The following is a 20,538-nucleotide window of genomic DNA, read 5'->3' on the forward strand; positions in this document are numbered from 1 at the left end:
AAGAAATAGTAAGAATAAATTAGAGTTATACTATAACAACTCAACATCATATACAAAAAAGGTCATGCTGTGTTATATTTTAGGAGTCACAATATGTATGTCAGCGATGGGAAGTAAGTGATTTGCTTGACAATAGGTGTTCTCACTGTATTTTAGTCAGCCATGGTGTTGCCACCTTAGCTTCTTTGTCTAGATTTGGGACCGATATGTTTAACTCTGTGAACTATACATTTACTTAGTCATCAATTTGATTATCTGGAAATGAAAAACATGTGGCAGCAGTATTGTGAATGCAGATGTCAAAAGGCATAGAAAAGCTGAAAGCCAACCAAACTGTACGGTTTAATTAATTTACTGAACACATGAATAAAACTAATCTTCTATTGACTATGAAGTACATCAATGAAACAGATGTTCAAAATAACTTTAGAGATTTCTATAGTAGGCATAAAGACGGGCTATGTGGTAAAAATGTCAGCTGCCCTGCTGCTCTTGATGAACTCTCTGTGCCAAATGCTTGACACTGCTTGCGTAAGTAGGGTTCTTTTAAAAAATTACCACATTTGCATCACAAAGGCAGATGGCTTCAGGGTACTAAGGAGGGGGAGGGAGGGGTTGGGGTCTGAAGGGAGTCAGGACACAGACAGGGTTTTTTGGACAGACGCATTGGGATTGTTGACTCTTTTCCAGTCAGGAGACCAGAAACTCTGCTGGATATGCTGGATATTGAAGCCGAAGCACTAGTTGAGGAGTCTGGACCAGATTTGGGTTTGATCATACCACGCATGGAGTTCCTTCCCAGTTTACTCAAAGAGACTTTCTGCTGCTATAAAGGAAAATGGGGACAGAGCAACAATGACTCAGGACATTAACTCCAGAAATTTGGAAAACTGCCTGCTGATGACTGACACGCAAATAGGGTCTTGTACTCACTTTGTGACTTTTTCTAAATTGAAGCAGATATATTATTTTCTAGATAAAATCAGTGGTCTATTTCATTTGGAAACTACACTGGTCTAGAGATGATTGGTGCCCTGCATACTGGACTCATACTCTTCTCATTTGTGGTAATGTTAATAATATTTTATCATATAACAAAAACCATGCAAATAGTTTATTGTGTTATTTTGTATTAAGATTGTATCGTATTGAAAATGCTAATCAGTACATCAACTTTGGAGTCTTCTAAATTGATAACGATGACTGTGTTTTCAAAAACACACATAAACCATTTATTTTGAAATGGCAGATAAACTCCAACTTGTGCATGCTGCTTACAGGCAAATGTTGAAAAGCAACTGTTAAAATAAAACATAAACTTGACTTTCTCTCCTGTAGGTGGTATGTGAAAGTGAGCCAACACATGCTGGGCCAGACAGAGTGGGGGAGTCACATGGTGAGACTGTTAATGACTTTTAGTGGCCAGCAATTCAATTCATAGTACTGACTTCTCTTTTTCATCCACTCTATCCATCAAAAAATCATTGAATATGTTATTGATTGCTGCGTTACTATTTTTCATTCATGCTTGTTGTGATTGTTTTCTTTGTCAGATTCACCAGGGAAATCAAGACTGGTCCATCTGACTTCTCACTGGGCCTTCCAGCTGGCCAATGACTCACTGGCCTTCTCCAGGGCTGACAGATTCTGCAGAGGCCAGTTCAGCTCCCTTGCCACCCTTGAACAGTTAGAGGACCAGGAGGGAGTCTTTGAGCTGCTTCGGCAGACTGGACATCATTCGCCTATCTGGATCAGGGATCCCAGCAAAGCAGCCTCTGGGGCTGTGGCCCTCTCCAAACAGTGTGAGTGCAATCAGTGGACCTTCAAACATCTAAAGCAAGTTAAGAGATACAAAACACTTTCATCACTGACCACTTCTTCTGCTTTTGTTTAGATGTACAGTTCTCAGCTCTAAGCTTCCCAAAGGAATCCCGTGAGGGCTTTGCTCGTGTCAACATGTCCTTTCCCACTTTGTCGTCTGTCAGTGTGTGTGTTCGAGTTCAGTGGAACCCAGAGTGGAATGATGTGTCAACCATCTTCTCCTACGCTGCACCTGTCTTTACCAATGAATTTCAGCTAAGAGGCCAAGTAGATGTGCAGGGACGCATTCTCCTTGCGCTCATCATCCACGGGAAGCACCTGCCATATAAGGCGTCCTTCCCCAACGACGGAGCTTGGCATCACATATGTGTCACATGGCTCCGGAGCAGTGGCCACTGGGCTATCTATGTGGATGGGGACAGAAAGGACATGGGCTTAGCCACAGACTCTTCCAGGAATATCTATGGGGATGGTATATTTATACTGGGTCAGGACCAAGATTCATTTGGAGGGAATTTCACAGAGCCTTTTTTTGGAAATATCACTGACCTTAATGTTTGGAATATGTCTCTGGAAACAAGGCATATCCATGCTCTCAACACATGTTCACCCATAACCCCGGAAGTGCTCTTCAGTTGGAATCTTGCCTACCTAAGCAGCCACCCAATGGTGAAAGAGGTCCAGGCCCTTCTTTTTTGCCCAGGTAAGATCACATTCTGTATATTCTGAGTCCCATTTCAGGGGCTACCTCATTCAAGTCAGCATTTCATCACGGGTGTGTAAGACTGATCCTCTCCAAAGGGCCCACCTGTGCCTAAATATGGAGAACACAACTAATGTCTCTGTAGGTGAGGGGCAAAACGTCCTGTAAGTAACTATTCAGACCAAATATAACCCTTGTTTAAAAAAGGCAAGAGGCTTCATTGGTGGGGCATGTTTTAGGAACTCTGTGTTGAAAGTTGAGCTAAGTTCAAATGTTTTCAGTGTATCTGGCAAGTCACCACCACCTTTCCTCCATTTGTGATTACAAAGAAAGTTTGCTTCGCATTTGGTGTGAACACACCATAAGAAGTCAGCTACTCTTTTCTCCAGAAGAAACATGGTTATTTTATGCCTGTTTTTTGCTAGCCAATATTAGCATCCCAATTAATATCACAGTTGCTAACCAAGCTAGCACTCATTAGTGCACGCTGGAAGCTTATCGTTTGTTATGCTAAAGTTACCTCCTCCAGAGCGCCATCTTCTCATCCAAATATGACCACATCTGATTCCAAAGAAAATTAGATGGCGACAGCAAAATGCTAAACTCAAGGCTTCAAAACGGTAGTCCACAAACCAATGGGTGACGCCACGGTCCACTTCTTATATACTGTATATGATTGAAACCCAGGATGTGTCTTTCAAAAGAATCAGGAAACTGTCTATTGTCACATACAGTAGGGGTAATATTGTTGTGAATGTTGTCCTAATTGGAAAGCAGGCACAAGTTAAGCACACTTGTCTTAAATCCTCTGATAACTAAACCTTTGTTGGACAGAGTTTGACAAATCGCTCTATTATTTGTAAAGAAATGATGTTGAGTTTGAAGTAAGTGAAAGTTATGTGTACTCTAGACTTACTCTAGTCAAGACAGTCTGGACATTCAGAGGTTTTTAGTCAGGTTTCCTTCTTATAGGATAATTCTGATTTTTTACAATTTGGGTCCTATTTTTTGTAGTTTTTGCAACAATTATTTTGGGGATTATATTGTTGTACACACCACATTATTTACATTTGAAATCGGAATCGGAAGTGGCAAAAAAACGGAATCAGGTTTTAGAAGGAAAAAAAATGGACTAGTGAAAATTGTTTCCAAAAGACAACAAAGGCAAAAGGTAAACATTTTTACCAAAACCATCATAGGCCAGATTGACCTGGTTAAACCTTGACCCTATGTGTTTACTATAATTGAACATGCACACAATTTTCCTGTGCAATGAAGAAAGGATTAGTTGAAGATAATTCAGGTTTGCTCACTTTCAGTAATCTGGATAACCTGTTGGTTTCCAATCTGTCTCAACATCTGACTGCTTATGTTTCTGGCCTCCTTGTACTTTTTTGTAGTGATATTGTGTAACTACGTAAAGTTGGGTTGATGCAACAAAGCAAACGTTAGCTTTAGGCAACAAAACCACAATCATAAAACCACAACGTGGTGTCAAACACTGGTCTCGTGGTTATAAATCCGGATACCGAAAGATTGCATTTCCTGACTATTTCACTATTTCCTGCCATAATACTGAGCTGTGTGCAGTACTGTGTGCTCTTGCAATAGGGAGAGCAGGTGCAAAAGTAAAGCGGGATGAAAGTTAAGTCCACAACAGCAAATAAAATATCTTATTATCAATAAAGTTGACTAAATATTATGAAAACTACAATAAGCTACTATCTCCTATTTACAAGAAAAGATCTAATAATTATGACCAAAGTTCTCGGGATCATGAACTCATAATTATGAGAAAAGTGAAGGTATAGTTCAGTAAAGTTAGAAAGATTTTCACTGATAAAGACTTTCCGGACATAACTCATTATCAAAAGGTCGTTAAAACACAAACGATGCCTCTTTGCAACCGTAGTAAGGTAGACAACAAACTTTCATCAAAACAAGTCGTCCTCCGAGCTGGACAAATAACTTTGTTTTCTACGTGAAGCCGGCTGTGAGATGAGTGCTCAGGGACCAAATACAAAGTGCAATATTCAATAGCTTGTGCAGTGTGGCCTCAACAAAGGCACTTCCTACAACACTTCCTCTACTCCTGGTCATACTGCAACACTTATTTTGTGTCATTGCATAATTTTGGTGAATTTCTATTGGGAAAAATATTAAATAAACTCACTTCATGCCTCTTTGTGCTCATCCTACTACAATGCTTATTTTGGAAAAAAATATTTTGCACAAATTTGAGTAGTATCGAATATTTTTCCCCAAAAAAGACTTGTAGAATATTGATGCATTAAGTCACATGTGTCAAACTCAAGGCCCACGGGCCGAATTCGGCCTACCACGTCATTTTATGTGGCCTGCGAATCCGCTAGCAAAAAAAAATTTAAAGTTAGACTTGCAAATAAAAATATTCCCATGGTCAAAATTATGAGATAGAAAGTCGAAATTATGAGATAGAAAGTCATAATTATGACTTTTAATATAAATTAATTAAGTAATTAATCTGTGGTTCGCATGTGTGCCGAACCATGAGAGGAGACTGTACGGATCAAGGATCGACAACGATCCGTTACACCACTATTATTCACTCATGGCAACAACATGTCTGTGTGGTTTTCCAACAAGTGATTGAGTTGAAAAAGATCAACAAATAATCCCCAAATGTCCAAGAAGAGAAAAATGTATGCAGAGGGAAGAACATTTAATGAAAGATGGGAAAGCGAATGCATGTTTGTGCTTCAAGGAGAAAAATTGGTCTGTCTTCTGTGCTATGAGGCAGTGTCGGTGGTGAAGGAATACAATTTATGTCGGCATTTTGACACCAAACATGGAGCCAAGTATGCTAAATTTAGCCTTCAAGAAAAACATAAAATTGTCCAAGAATTAAAAGGCAGACTGCAATCGCAGCAGAATATGTTTACAAAAGTTACAGCCAAAAATGATGTGAAAGCTAGCTTTATCGTGGCTGAAGAAATCGCTTGAGCTTCCAAGTGTTTTTCAGAGGGTGCATTGAAGCAGTGCATGCTAAAGGTATGTGAGCAGGTGTACTCCAACCAGATACAGACTTTTAAAAATATCAGTTTGTGAAGAAACACCATCGCAGACCGAGTTCAGGAACTAGCAGGCAATCTGACAACACAGCTAGCTGAAGAGACGAGCAGTTACTTGTCTTTTTCATTAGATGTTGATGAAAGCACAGAGAACACGGATACAGTGCATCTATCAATGTTTATTAGAGGCTGAAGGCAGACTTGACTGTCAGTGAGGAGCTCTTGGATGTAGCTGCCATGCACGGGAGACAACGGGGAGGGTTCACAAAAACAGCTTTGAACAAAGTCAATGTAATAACTTGTGTTTGATGATATTTGTCTTTGTTATTTTCTTTAAAAGTTTGATCTTTGATAGAGTAATGTGGGTTTCTTAACCCTAAATGTTCTTACATATATTTGTACATTTATATAACTGCATGTACAATATTTTTACACTTGAATAAACAATAATCAAATGCAGAGACAGTTATTTAACAATATGTTAGGAGTAGTTACATTTATAAAGTCTTACAGTTACAACCGGCCCTTTGAGGGCAACCATGATGCTGATGTGGCCCAGGGTGAAAATGAGTTTGACACCCCTGCTTAAGTGATTTTGGTGACACTACAGTAACAGTACTTAACAGTCCAGAAACACAGGATGACTGACTGACAAAATGAAGGGCAGTGACAGTGAGTCAGAGAAAAGGAGGGGATGGAGGGGATTCCCACAGCTCCAGCAGTGCGGGGGCAGCTTGTGGAAGGACAGAACTCTATGCAGCGGTGAACAATAACTCCCCCACTGTCTGAGTTTCCTTTCCTCTTAAAGGACCCATGCAGTCAGGGTTTTTGTTACAAAAACAATTTAGTTGTTGGTGTTCCTCAATGTTCCTAAATGCCAGTTTTCTTTTGAATCAAATCTGATATTTGCCTCATTGTTTATGTGTTTTTTTTACCAGTGAAGGCATTTAAACAGACTCAAGTTGACTCGTGTGTGTGTGTGTGTGTGTGTGTGTGTGTGTGTGTGTGTGTGTGTGTGTGTGTGTGTGTGTGTGTGTGTGTGTGTGTGTGTGTGTGTGTGTGTGAGAATGCGTGAGCAGCAGTGCACCAGCAGATGGAGCTGCAGGGCTGCAGAACGCTGCTGGGATGGTCAGATCAGCTCCCACTGTTCGGCTTGACAGACTGCTCTGATCCACTGTTGTTCATCTGCAGGAACAGAAGAGGTGAGCCTCATACAATGTCCACAAGAACAGACTTGTGATAGAATGATATAATATTAGTGGTAATGGTGAATGGATACATTAATTCTAAATGATGGTGCAGCATGCACAACGTAATGGGTTTTTTAGACAAAAAAACTGTAGTAAATATAAGATCTCAAACATTGACTTTAATGTTGAATATACAAATGCAGCGAGAACATTGAGTTGATTTGTATCAGGGTCAATTCATGGATTTTTACCCTGGGCCATAGCCAGGAAAACTATGTTTTTCATAAATTAGTAAAGACACAAATACGTGAAGAATAAGAGTATAGGAAAGGAAAAGAGTATACAATGTTTGCCTGCTGTAACTTATTATAATATCTGAGCCTTAAGTGAGGGAAATCCCCCTGTTGACAAGGAGGTCAAAGATCAGGCTGTGCTGGGAGTTGAGTGTTTTATTCTGGACGCGTTAGCAGGCTCAGGGTTGAACTCTTCCAGCTGAAGGATGAGTTCTTTAAACAGCAGAGCATCCTGCCATTACATCATCCACACTGGTGTTGTGTTGTTTTTGGCACAGAGCGTTACCTGAAGATGAAGCAGATGACTGATTCTCAGAACTCCCAGCCCACAACCTTTATGAACCATCTGATGAAGCTTTCCAACAAAACCCAGGTAGACTACCCACACATCTTCATTTAGGGTAAAGATAAATCTTTAAAGATTTTACTATGATAAACATTCTGTCTTCTAAGGCGCTTTTCTTTCAAATTAGTTCTTAGCCTGTTTACCACACCTAATATTGAGTAGTGTCTTCAATTAAGCCAGAGAGTGTGTTGTATGGTGTATTTAGAATTTATAGAGAACAAGTCTAGATCTGCTCTATATGAAAAGTGTCTCGAGATAACTTTTTTCTTTCTTTTTTGTTGGTCTACACCATTCTCTAATGATAACAAATTCAATTGTACTGACATGTGTGTGTTTGATATAGGTTTTTGTAGTGCAGGCGGTGCAGTTTCACAGAGGCCTTACCTCCAATAATGTGTTGCACAGAGAACTGGCCCTTGCAAATGATTCAGATTGCCCCCTGAGATATACGCTGTGTTCAAAGAAGAAGTCAGATGGGTGACGTGTCATGATGCCATACGTCCTCAAAAAGGAAAACTCATCTCCGTCATGGTTTTCCTTTCTTTAATTTTTTTGTAAAATAATCAGAAGCAATCTGTAACTAAATGATGTGCTTATTCTACACAAACTATAAAAAACTATAAGTAAACTATAAAGCTGAGCACAGAGTTTGCCTAATAGTGTGTGTGTGTGTGTGTGTGTGTGTGTGTGTGTGTGTGTGTGTGTGTGTGTGCTTCATAAATAACTAGCGTGCTCTGGGGATGTCATAATGGAGTGCACTTCTACCTACCTTACGCCACTGGTGCGTATTCGGTGCTAATATTCATAGCTAATTTTCATGCCAAATAATTCTCAACCAAACTTAATTTACAGGACTATTACCTAAATTTATCATCACCCAAGAAGAAAAAAAAACTTTAAAAAATGATATCATGATATTCTAAAATAATCGTTTCGGGTCCCCAACATACTGACAAATTATACAACAAATATGTGATCAAATAAGCTAAATTATATCCAGCATTCTATCCCTCTGTAATGTTCTGAATAAAACTAAAATAAAAACAGGTTTTGGAATTGATAAAATGAAAGAGGTCTTGTAGCTCTGTTGAACCCAGTGTCTCCACACCCAGGCAGTGCTGGGGCAGCAGCCGTCAGGGCTGAGCAGCCTGGCCGAGGCCTCTGCCCTGCTGGACATCTCTGTCCAGGCCCTGGAGGACACACAGCAAGAGGGACTGCAGCCAACAGACATGGTGTCCATCATCCAGCTGCTGTCTCTGGCTGCTGATGTCCCTGCTCAACCACTCACCGAAGCCACCAACCACAGCCGGGACATGGTCCAGGAGCTCAGCCAGCACTTCATCAGTGTGGCTGCCAGCGTCATCAGTGAAGACAACGCCCTCAAGTGGCAGGCCATCAAAGAGGTCTACATACTCAGTAGCACTGCATATTCCCACTGTTTATTTAGCCCTGGTGCATGTGTGGCTCCTCACTGAACTTGTACATTTGTCCATTGTATTTACATCTGACATGATATAGCATAGATTTAGATTTTTTTCAGAAGAATAAGACAATATCATTTTTAGGATAGGCTCTACGTCGCCTTGCTAGCGGGAAAAGAGACGGAGCTGGTGCAGGAGGTGGAGCGGTACCAGCTAGATATAGTTGGACTCACCTCCACAGACAGCACTGGCTCTGCAACCAAGTTCCTGGAGAGGGGTTGGACTTTGTCCTTTTCTGGAGATGCCCAGGGTGAGAGGCGCCGGGCAGGAGTAGGGATACTCACAAGCCCCTGGCTGAGTGCGAGAGGGTCGCCTCCATGCGCCTACGGTTTGCGGGGAGCAAGGCTCTGACTGTTGTCGGTGCTTATACACCAGGCAGAAGTTCGGAGTATCCGGCCTTCTTGGAGTCGATGGGATGGGTCCTGGAAAGGGCACCGCCTGTTCTCCTGGTTCTCTTGGTTCTCCTGGGGGACTTCAACACTCATGTTGGCAATGACGGAGAAACCTGGCGGGGGGTGATTGGGAGGAACGGCTTGCCCGATCTGAACCTGAGTAGTGTCTCACTATTGGACTTCTGTTCTAGCCACGGTTTGGCCATAACGAACACCATGTTCGAGCATATGGTGGCTCATAAGTGTACCTGGTACCAGAACACCTTAGGCCGGAGATCAATGATCGACTTTATAATCGTATCATCTGATCTGCAGCCATATGTCTTGGTGAAGAGAGGAGCAGAGCTGTCAACTGATCACCACCTGGTAGTGAGTTGGATCAGATGGCGGGGGAGCCGACTGGAAAGACCTGGCAAGCCCAAGCGTGTAGTGAGGGTGAACTGGGAACGTCTGGCGGAGGATCCTGTCCGCCAACTCCCATCTCCGGAAGAACTTCTCACACATCCCGAGGGAGGTTGGGGACATGGCATCTGAGTGGATCATGTTCAAAGCCTCTATTGTGGATGCGGCCGCTAGGAGTTGTTGTCGGGAAACATCATCGGTGCCTGTCGTGGCGCGCAATCCGATAACCCGGTGATGGACACCGGAGGTGAGGGAAGCCGTCAAGATTAAGAAGGAGGCCTTTCGGGGCTGATTGGCTCAGGGGTCTTCTGAAGCAGCTGAGAGGTACCGGCAGCTGCGGTGGTTGCGGATGCTAAAACTAGGGCATGGGAGGAGTTCAGAGAGCCCATGGAGGACGTTCGGTTCTGGCAAACCATCCGACGGCTCAGGAAGGGAAAGCAGGGCCTACCCAGGCTGTTCAGTGGGGGAAGGGGGGGGGGGGGGGGGGGACTGCTTACCCGGGGGGGGGGACGGACGGACGACTGCTTACCCGGACGGGGGACATTGTAGGGTGGTGGAAAGAGCACTTTGAGGAACTCCTAAACCCAACCAACATACCCCCTGGAGAGGAGGCAGTGCCTTAAGACTTGGGGGGGTGCAGAATTTTTACTGGTCTGTCACTGATTTCATGTTTGTAAATGTAAACACTTCATGTAGAATTCTAAATGTGCAGATGGCTAGTGGTACTTTGTTATCTAAAGATATATTAAACTAAAATGCCTATCATTGGGAAATGAACATTGCCATACTCATGCTGATTCATCCTTTCGACCAGAGTGGATCTTAGATCGGAAGTTGACAAAAGCTGCAGAAGATGGCTTATCAGAATCAGAATCAGAAACCGTTTATTGCCAATGTATGCACTTACAAGGAATGTGTCATGGCGGGTAGTGCATAACGTTAAACAATCAACAACAATCCAGACAGTGCAAGAAATAAAAAACATATTAAAATTTACAATAGAATATAAAAAAATATAAAATAAAGTGCACAACAAACAGATAACAGTACTGTAAATAAGTATGATGAAGTGTAATGTAAAGGGTCAAGTGTGTTTAAATGAAGAAACAGAGAAGGGATGTGCAGGGGAGTGACCGGTAGGGAATTGTCCTGGGGATGACAGAGTCAGTGGGGCTTTATTGATGAACCCGACTGCTGATGGGAAGAAACTGTTCTTGTGGCGTGAGGTCTTGGTCCTGATGGAGCCTCCTACCAGATGGAAGGGGCACGAACAGTTTGTGTCCAGGGTGAGAGGGGTCGGCTTAAATCTTTCTTACTCACTTCAGGGTCCTTGAAGTGAGCAAGTCCTGGAGGGACGGCAGATTGCAGCCAATCACCCTCTCAGCAGAGCGAATGATGCTAACTAACCAGAGATGAGTCCAATGAGGGTGATGTCATCTGCAAACTTCAGGAGCTTGACAGACTGGTGGCTGGAGGTGCAGCTTTTGGTGTACAGGGAGAAGAGCAGAGGGGAAAGAACGCAGCCTTGTGGGGAACCGATGCTGATGGTCCGGGAGGCTGAGACGTGCTATCCCAGCTTCACATGCTGCTTTCTGTCAGACAGGAAGTCTGTGATCCACTTGCAGGTGGAGTCGGGCATGCGCTGAGAGAGCTTGTCATGCAGCAGAGACGGGATGATGGTGGTGAAGGCAGAGCTGAAGTCAGAGCTGAAGTCAAACAGGATCCTGGCGTAGGTTCCTGAAGAGTCCAGATGCTGGAGGATGAAGTGAAGGGCCATGTTGACTGCGTCGTCTACAGACCTGTTGGCTCTGTAAGCGAACTGCAGGGGGTCCAGGAGTAGGTCAGTGAGGGTATGCTACACAAGAGAGCGACAAAGGCCAAACAGTTGATTCAACCTCCTCAAAATGTTCTTTTTGGGATTCTTATTGAATAAAGGGTTATCTTTGCCTCTCCTGATCTTAAAACATTTCTGCATTCAAAAAGGGGTTCAAATGAAATTTGAAATGAAGAAAAAAGTTGAGCTTAATAGGTTTTCCTCTATCACTTTGATACATTTCTTAGATCAGAATTGAAATTCTCAAAACTACTTGTTCAAACTCCACATCATTTAGTCAGTCCATCTTGTGCACATCATAAAACAAATTTTTAAATGTGAATCCAGTTCAATCTCCTGTATCAATTCATACAGTAATGTGAAACATTGTACTATTGAAATTGATATATACCTAACAGAAAAATGGCACAATGTCTGTCTGTCTGTCTGAAGACAGACAAACAGACAGACAGACAGACAGACAGATAGATAGATAGATAGATAGATAGATAGATAGATAGATAGATAGATAGATAGATAGATAGATAGATAGATAGATAGATAGATAGATGCCATTTCTGCTCTAAAGCTCTAGAGGGCAGTGCGCTTCTATATTTCATATGAGCTCATCATCTTCAGTGAAATGATGAAGTTACCACAAGAATAGTAGAAGAGTTGACAAATGTTACAGCAGCCTCCATACGTCTCTATTGAGACATAGCTTAATCCTCCAATTTTCATATTCTGAATTTCTGATCAAAAATAGAATTCAGAGAGGAAACCATGCTTTCATCCAGTTCACAGTTGGTACATTGTGTTCTCTTACCTAGTCTTTTTTTGTCACTTTAGCCTTTGCACTATTGATGTGTGCAACATGATGAGGTTGCCTTATGACAAGTGTTGTGTTTCTCTCAGCGCTTGGCTCCCTTCCCCCCAGGCCTCTCAGCGCTCCAAGGCCACCTCAGCCCAGACTCAATGGATGAGCAGCACTCTGAAAAACTGTGGCTGTACTCATCACCAACCTCCCTCACACTGCTCAAAGCTCTGTCTCTAAGGCTCAGCTCTTAGATGGGCATATTGAATTCAGAAAGATGGGTTCCAAAAAGGCAACATCCACAGATGCACCCACCATTATAGGTCAATCGATTGAACTGTGTGTGCCCTCTATAGCCAAACTCTGGCGAAGAGTTATCGACGCTGAAAGCATTTTCTCATGGTGCGGCATTTGAATGGTCATTTTGAAATGTAGTCCTACTTCCTTACCTTTGACAACTGTACTCCGGAGGGCAGAGTGGATGAGTGTTGCTGCTGCTGAGACATCTGTGCTCCGTGTGTTTTAGGTGGTGAACGGCCCCATGGATGTGGTCAAGAGTATTGACCGGATGGTGACCAGCCTGACAACTCGCTTGATGGCAGAGACTGATCACCTGATCATTCACAGACCTAACATCAGTGAGTCACACACACACACTAACATATTGAAACGTTAAACAAATATAGCAAAGTCATTTGGTTACAAAGGATGACTCATTTGAGCCAGGTCTGGGTCCATCACTGAGGTCCTTTGGTAAACTGGCTGCACTGAACATGCCAGATGAATAGCTGAACTTTAAGAAGATATGGTTCATAGTAAATAGAAGAATAATCTTATTTATATATATGGCTATCAGTGATTATAACACTGTACTCACCAGAGTAAATCCTGAGATCTCTGAATGTCCAATGGAAGCTATTTTTACTAATGTCGTCATGCTCAAGCAATCGTTTTGTTGAAAACCGAGCTGTGAAATGTGACAGAGCAAAGCTCATGGTTTCCATACAAAAAATTCTAGTCATTACAAATTCAACAATCCTTCAATAAATCAATATTGTCCAATTTGTCTTACCTTGGCATTGTACAGACGTTGTGAGAAAAATCTCAGCTCTGATTAATCAATCTTTATTGAAACCATATACCGCTGATTTGTGCGGTTATTAAAAATGTCTAAGTGTTGTTACTTAACATAGACAGTGTGAACTTTCTTCAGACACTTTATGTGGAAAAATATTTAAACAAATTGTCTTTTTCAGAAGTGGAGATGCAGCAGCAGAGGCTGCAGGAAGGATCCAGAGGATTTAGCTTCTGTGGGCCTGAGACAGAGAAGCACACCAAACTAGACTGCATTTCAGTCCCACATCAGAAGATACAGGATCTCCATAACAACGGTAGGTAAAATGCAACAACAACCAATCCTCTTCTTCTGCCTGCACTTTAAGTAGTCACTTATTCAGACTTATTTATCACAACGAAGAGTCATTGCAAAGAGAAAACATGCATTATATTCACGACAAACTTGTGAATGTGTAGTATGCATTCACCCACTTAAACTCCCAAGGTCTTGCAGTGAAGTGCAGGTGGAGGGGCATTGTTGGGTTTTGAAACAACCGTTTCCTCTTGAACAATGAGTGATCCTAAATGAACTACGGTTCTCTTAATACTGTTTCATTTGGCCGTCTGTTGTAAACTGAAGAAAGCCTCATCTTGCTGTTGTGTTGAATGTGTAGGCTTCCTTAAGCTCACATTGGTCAACACGTGGTACGGCTCTCTGTGGCCTCTTTTCAATCCAGAGGAGAACATCACCATGGTTCCTACCGTCACAGATGGCAGTCAGAGGTAAGGTACAACCACACCTATCATAGAATAACATGATTTTATACCAGATACTGAGGCAAAAGAATAAATTGGATATTTAACCCAAGCTTTGGCTTCCATCAGTCTTGCGAGGTCAAGAGGGTGAGGAGTAAACAAAACACATTTTCATGCTGTAAAGTGTTTTTTTCCACCAAAATAATCATTGTACCTACACTTTTGTCCATGCATTTTTGTTGTTGTCTAGAAACAGGCACTACATGTTCCAAGACTACACAGACTTTCAACACCTCATTCAAATAAAGGCCTGTTCAGTGATTTATCTCTTACTTGAGCTTGTAGAATAAATATGATGCTAGGCACAATGGAAGCTGCAGAAATTTGATTGGAAATCAGAGCTTTGAGGTGGTAATTCTGGATAAGTATCTCACATTCGTTACAGCAACAACAACCTTATTCATTGTAGGTACAGGAGCTCCTCCTCCTCATCCAACTCTTCTATAATTGTGGCAGGAGCAGAACACATTTGAATTCAGATTTTCTAAGTCTGTTCTTTACTAAAAAAAAATAAGCTAGCTTATTGATAGCATTCTTGCAAACATGTTAACATGGCGGTGGGAAAATAACTGATGAAATGAACTGATGAAAATGTAAACATATCAAAGGATCTTCAGCAAAGGCCACGTTTAACCCAGAGTGATAAGAAAGATAGTTTTTAAAGAGTTACTTTCCAATTTACTTTCAAATAGTTTTTCTTCTTGTCTTGGAGTAAAACATATGTGTGAATTTGTGTACATAAACAGGTATTTGGGCACCGTTCTGGGCTCTTCTGTCATATCCACCACAGTGATGGGAGACAACCAGCCGGTTAGCACAGCAGTTCGTTTCCAACTCCAGCACAGAGTACAGGTTAGCAAAATCTCTCAAATATTCTCCATTTTTTTTCTTATATATATTATATATATATTTTATTTGTATTACAGAATCCCACTGGTACTGTATATGATCCAGTGTGCGCCTTCTGGGATTTTGATCTCACGTAAGTGCCAATGAATGGTTTTAAAAAGGGCGATTTGGAGGTCCCATTCCTCTGGAACACCACAGTTATCTTACCTGTTTCACCAAAAGAATGTGATTGACTTTGCAAAACCTTTGGATAGGCGCATATTGTCATTCTTGGCATTCCTGTGTGTATGTAGATATGCAAGTATGTGCCGTTTGTGTCTTACTAGTCCGGAGACTGGTGGGTGGTGGAATACCAAAGGCTGTGATGTAGTGTCCAAACAATATGGATACACTGTGTGCTCCTGCAACCACACCACCAATTTTGCATTGCTGCTGCAGGTTTATGAAGCCCAGGTAACATTGCTTTCTCCAATTATCACTGTGTATTTTGTGTAGACTTTTATATACAGTATGCTATTTCCAGCTCATGCACTGTGTGTGTGTGTGTGTGTGTGTGTGTGTGTGTGTGTGTGTGTGTGTGTGTCAGAGGAGCCCAGAGAACGAAAAAGCTCTGCAGGTGCTGACGTTCATCGGCTGTGGAGTGTCTCTGTGTGGCCTCCTCTTCACCTTCATCCTCTTCATCACTCTGGGGTGAGTCACAAACATCACAGAGTGCACTCTGTAAAGCACAGAGGGTGAAAAGCATTTCATAAAACCCTCCCAGATTCACATCAATAAATGGAAGAAAAATACAGAACCAAAGAATTTTTTTTTATCCTGAAAACTAATGTGAGATCCTCGCTCATAAATGGTGTGTGTGTGTGTGTGTGTGTGTGTGTGTGTGTGTGTGTGTGTGTGTGTGTGTGTGTGTGTGTATATGTGTGTGTGTATGTGTGTGTGTGTGTTTGTGTGTGTACCTGTGCAGTATCCCTAAATCAGACCGCACCACTGTCCATAAGAACCTGATTGTTGCTCTGGGCATTGCTGAGCTGCTGTTGATGTGCAGTGACTGGGCGTCTGCCAATGAGGTGAGACTCCACTTATGACGTATTTATAGAAGTGTGTTACAGCGTTGGTCATCATCATTAGACTCACTGTTTGAGAAGTACATTTGGGCACATTCTTTTTTTGTTACACCATTATGCTATTGATACAAAGTAAATACTTCCTGTATTATCCTGTAGTCAGCATGCTTCGTGGTGACTGCACTACTCCACCTCTTCTTCATGGCCTCCTTCTCCTGGATGCTGGTGGAGGGCCTGCTGCTCTGGAGTAAAGTCGTGTCGGTCAACATCAGCGAGGACCGAAGGATGAAGCTCTATTACATCATTGGCTGGGGTAAACTCTCATCTGCCTTCAGTGACTTGTCAAGTTGGAGTTTGATTTATGACCTAATTACGTACCCGTAAATTACAATGCAGACTAGATGAGTTCAAATTTCAAAGTCATTATCACAAAGTATTAGCTAACTGATTGTGATTTACATTCTATAGTAAACCATAGTTAGTGAAAAAGACCACATTTTCCATCTGTAAGCATGCTTTCACAAAGTCAGGATCCTCTGTGAACAGATTATCAAATTAAATTCAATAAGACATTTTATAACCTATTGATGAGGGGATACAGTAATTAAACCAGAACCATGATCTTGATACCTCAAGATAATTATGTTGTTACGTTAATAATAGCATAACTTTAGGAGGCATGTGATAAACGGCTAAATCACACTACATCTAAATATATTTTTTTACACTTAATAACAAATAAGCATTTATTTGCTTGGTTGTCTAACACCAGCCACTTACTGACATTACCTCTCTTACTGTTGTGTATAACTGACTTCACACAGACGATGATAGAGTTCATGTGGGACAGACAGGGTGAGGGGACAGCCAGCTTCACAGGGCTGCAGTGGCTCAATAGTAAAGGACCTGAACTTCTATTTTTCTTCTGGGAAACTGATGAATAATAAAAATGATATTACCATGGTGTAAATTGTCTACTATTTACCAAAAATATGTGATCTAAACAAATGTTTTAATTAATATCTAAACACAGGCTGTGCACTGTTTATTTACTTGAGTAAAAATGTTATTTAATGATGTATTCATTAATGTTTTTGCCTGATCATTTTGTCAGTTCCAGGGCTTAATTGAATCCTAATCATTTTATTAATACATAATCCATGCTTTATATAGAAACTGTGCTGATTTACATGACTACAATCATTCTTCAGGTTTATTTAATATGAGTACTGGAATATTAAAGCACTGTAAACCAAATGTAAGTTATAATGCTGGTTATAATATTGCCAGTTAAGACAACACAACTTGATGTGAATCCCTACATAGGTGTTTTTGTAATGGGGTTTTTGTTATGATTCATGCCGGTGATACGTTAGTCCAAAGCCAGTAAACCCATTAACTGTTGTCGATCACAGACCCCCAGGCTAAATAGCGGGGATGGGAAGCTTGGGGTGAAATCAGATTAAGGAAAGATGTTAACAGCAATTCAGCTATTGAAAATAACTTAAAGAGGATACAGGAACTGTGCTAGAACGACTTTCATCCTATGCACTCGATCAAAGAAACATTTTTAGAAAGTGCCGAGACTAAAAAAGTAAAAAACATATGAATTGCATTTCAATCCACTAACTGTCATGTATATTAATTTTTTTTTGTGCTGTAACCTTAACCCCTTTTTTTTTTAAAACATCCTGCAGCTGCTACTGTTCATGTTCCCAAATACATCTGTGAGTGTGTGTTATGTCGCTGAGAACAGTGTGTGAATAAGCAACACAAACATTTGAAGGCGTTCGTCTCAGCTCTCCATGTTCCCCTCAGACTAAATAGACTAAAAGAACGAAACAGACTAAATAGTCTCTTCTATAAATATGTATTTTAAACATGCTGATTTGTATGTTGTCACAACACTACCACCGTTCATTTTCTTCTATCAAACTGTTTTCCAGGACTACCTGTTCTAATAGTTGGTGTAACACTGACAGTATCAGTGGATGAGTACAAGGCAGATGATCACTGCTGGCTCAATGTGAAGACTGACACCATCTGGGCCTTTGTGGGACCTGTTATATTTGTCTTGGCGGTATGTAATCTCACTGTGTGTGTGTGTGTGTGTGTGTGTGTGTGTGTGTGTGTATGCGTGTCTAGCAAACCTTTGAATTGTTGTGTGAGTTTTGTGACTATTAAAGTATGGAAAATTATATTTATTTTAAAGTTTAAAGTAGGAAAAGGAAAAGGAAGAGACGAGGATAATAATACTGTATTAAATCAAATCATTCAAATTAATCAAATAAATGTCTACATTGACAACATGCACTCTGTGTTAAAGCCCAATGTATTTGACAGTTTCATCTTGAAGTGTATACTTTGAGGCCAAAAGAATTCATGATAACATTATTGCCATATCTATTAACAAACTCTATCAATCTTTAACTTTGTTTATTGTGCAGTCTGTCTCTTTTATGGAAAATGAATTTCATTCAAAAGACTCAAAAAGTGTAGGGAGGTTGAGAGAGAGTCTGTTGCCATGACTATATATAAAATGATTAAAGAGGCACTAGATTATTACACAATATCATAATATATATACTGTATATATGTCAACATTTCATTTTTTTAATCTCACGGTTATTGTCAATCAATGTATATCACGACACCCCGCTCATGGAGTTTTTGACCACTAGTGGTGTTATGGAGAATTGTTATGATGAGCAAGTCTTCTTTGGGTTTGCATCTAACATGAACATGAGTCCCGGCCCGAATCCACTAGTAAAAGGCAGAGAGAACGTTTCAAAATATTCAAAAAAGTTGTTTAACGTGGTTTAATGATGAAGGAAATTAATTTAATATTTTGCTGGGAAACAGTGCTTACCACAGTACTAACAACACAGAAGATTCAAGCTTCCAAATGAAGATTGCGCTTCTGCATTTCCATCTGAGAAAGGCAGGAGCAGTGAAAAATGAAATAATGAACCTCAGCTGAGTACTGTTTAGTGTGACGTGTCTGCAGCCTGATGAGCAGGGTAAATGTGCCCCTCTTTACATGTGAGTCTGAGGCCAAGTGTATCTGCAGTAGCACGTCTCATGCTTGCAGGAGGCCATGTTGATGCTGTTGTCCTCTGCCTGCAGGTCAATATAGTCGTGCTGTGTCGGGTTGTCATGGTGACTGTTTCCAGCGCTCGTCGTCGGGCTAAGATGCTCAGTCCAAGCTCAGCGTCAAAGATGCAGGCTTTTGACCTCACCTGGTGAGATACAATGGCTTCTCTACATCTCTCTCTCTCTCCTCTTGCTTTTTGTGTGCTTTCTTTCTTGAGTCTTTTTTTCTCTTGTGCGCCCACTCTCTCTCTCTCTCTCTCTCTCTCTCTCTCTCTCTCTCTCTCTCTCTCACACACACACACACACACACACACACACACATACACACATACTTGCTGTTTCCTCAAAGTCAATAGAGACAGTGTGAGAGATTGGGAGTTTAGGTTTGGGAGTCTGCTGTGGGAGTTGTAAGAGCTTATCAGCTAAACACCTGGTCCCAACACAACTGGAGGTGTGTGTGTGTGTGTGTGTGTGTGTGTGTGTGTGTGTGTGTGTGTGTGTGTGTGTGTGTGAAAGAGTGTGTTACATCTTAAGTTCTATCTAGCTTCCTCCTAGCAGGGTTTAGTTCTTTTAGACACTTTTCAACGTGATCAGTGTCTAAAACATGACATATGTGAAACAACAGTGAATTCAGAATGGTAACTTTAAAGGACTTTGTTATAGGACCTTGAAAACACAATTCAGTTTTTTCACACTTTAATTTTTGCCTTTTCACCAGACAGAACACATACATACAGAAATAAAACAAAAACAAAACCACAGAATAAAAAATAAAAAAATAAAAAAGGATCTGGATTGCTCTGTCCCCTCAAAAGCAAAATAAATCCTGAGAAATATTCAGGTGTTCTTATCTTGTGTTATCGTTGACATGTAAACATCGTCCATTTCTCCCACTTCTCACGACATCATTCCTCTTGAGCTCTTATTCTGTGAGTTAACTGTTCCATGTCATACAATTCATTCACAATTTTCAGCTATCCATCTTGTGATGGTGGTTCTACCTTGTGCCATCTCTTCGTAATAGCCTTGTTACAAGCTGCTAGTCAAATTTTCAGCAGATACCTATCTTTTTTTAACGCAATATCTGCTGTCATATTACCAAAGTAGAGAAACATACATGACTTAGGTATATCATAGCCAAGAATTTTGACGATAACCGTACGGACATTTCCCCAAAACTGTACAATTTTCTGACATAGCCAAAATACATGGGAGTGGTCTACATTTACTGCCCCACATTTCCTCCAACATGGTTGAACAATAGACATAGACATTTGTTTGTAATTTGGGGAGTAATAAAGAATCTGATTACATTCTTCCAACAATGTTCTCTCCAAGTACACGAGGATGTTGTG

The 20,538-nt window shown here is 41.1% G+C and overlaps 1 protein-coding gene across 5 annotated transcripts in view; it reads left to right on the plus strand.

Moving 5' to 3' along the window:
• The first annotated feature begins 701 nt into the window (after nt 1–701).
• Nucleotides 702–20,538, plus strand: part of adgrd2 (adhesion G protein-coupled receptor D2) — a 60,102-nt gene continuing 40,265 nt past the window's right edge. For 4 of the 5 annotated variants that reach the window (XM_068734258.1, XM_068734257.1, XM_068734254.1 and 1 more), the window contains exons 1-18: nt 702–1,067; nt 1,339–1,396; nt 1,554–1,802; nt 1,895–2,524; nt 6,654–6,776; nt 7,336–7,430; nt 8,516–8,806; nt 12,832–12,943; nt 13,562–13,696; nt 14,036–14,144; nt 14,924–15,029; nt 15,104–15,159; nt 15,353–15,479; nt 15,613–15,716; nt 15,991–16,093; nt 16,250–16,403; nt 18,037–18,170; nt 19,217–19,332. In XM_068734258.1, coding sequence (XP_068590359.1) covers nt 1,023–1,067; nt 1,339–1,396; nt 1,554–1,802; nt 1,895–2,524; nt 6,654–6,776; nt 7,336–7,430; nt 8,516–8,806; nt 12,832–12,943; nt 13,562–13,696; nt 14,036–14,144; nt 14,924–15,029; nt 15,104–15,159; nt 15,353–15,479; nt 15,613–15,716; nt 15,991–16,093; nt 16,250–16,403; nt 18,037–18,170; nt 19,217–19,332 — 2,747 coding nt within the window. In that variant the 5' untranslated portion in view covers nt 702–1,022. The remainder of the gene's footprint in view (nt 1,068–1,338; nt 1,397–1,553; nt 1,803–1,894; nt 2,525–6,653; nt 6,777–7,335; nt 7,431–8,515; nt 8,807–12,831; nt 12,944–13,561; nt 13,697–14,035; nt 14,145–14,923; nt 15,030–15,103; nt 15,160–15,352; nt 15,480–15,612; nt 15,717–15,990; nt 16,094–16,249; nt 16,404–18,036; nt 18,171–19,216; nt 19,333–20,538) is intronic. The other variant, XM_068734256.1, reaches the window with a different exon arrangement.

The sequence above is a fragment of the Cebidichthys violaceus genome, unplaced genomic scaffold (genome assembly GCF_023349555.1).
Source record: "Cebidichthys violaceus isolate CVI_PGR_0920_01 unplaced genomic scaffold, fCebVio1.0.p SCAF_62, whole genome shotgun sequence".
Lineage (NCBI taxonomy): Eukaryota > Metazoa > Chordata > Actinopteri > Perciformes > Stichaeidae > Cebidichthys > Cebidichthys violaceus.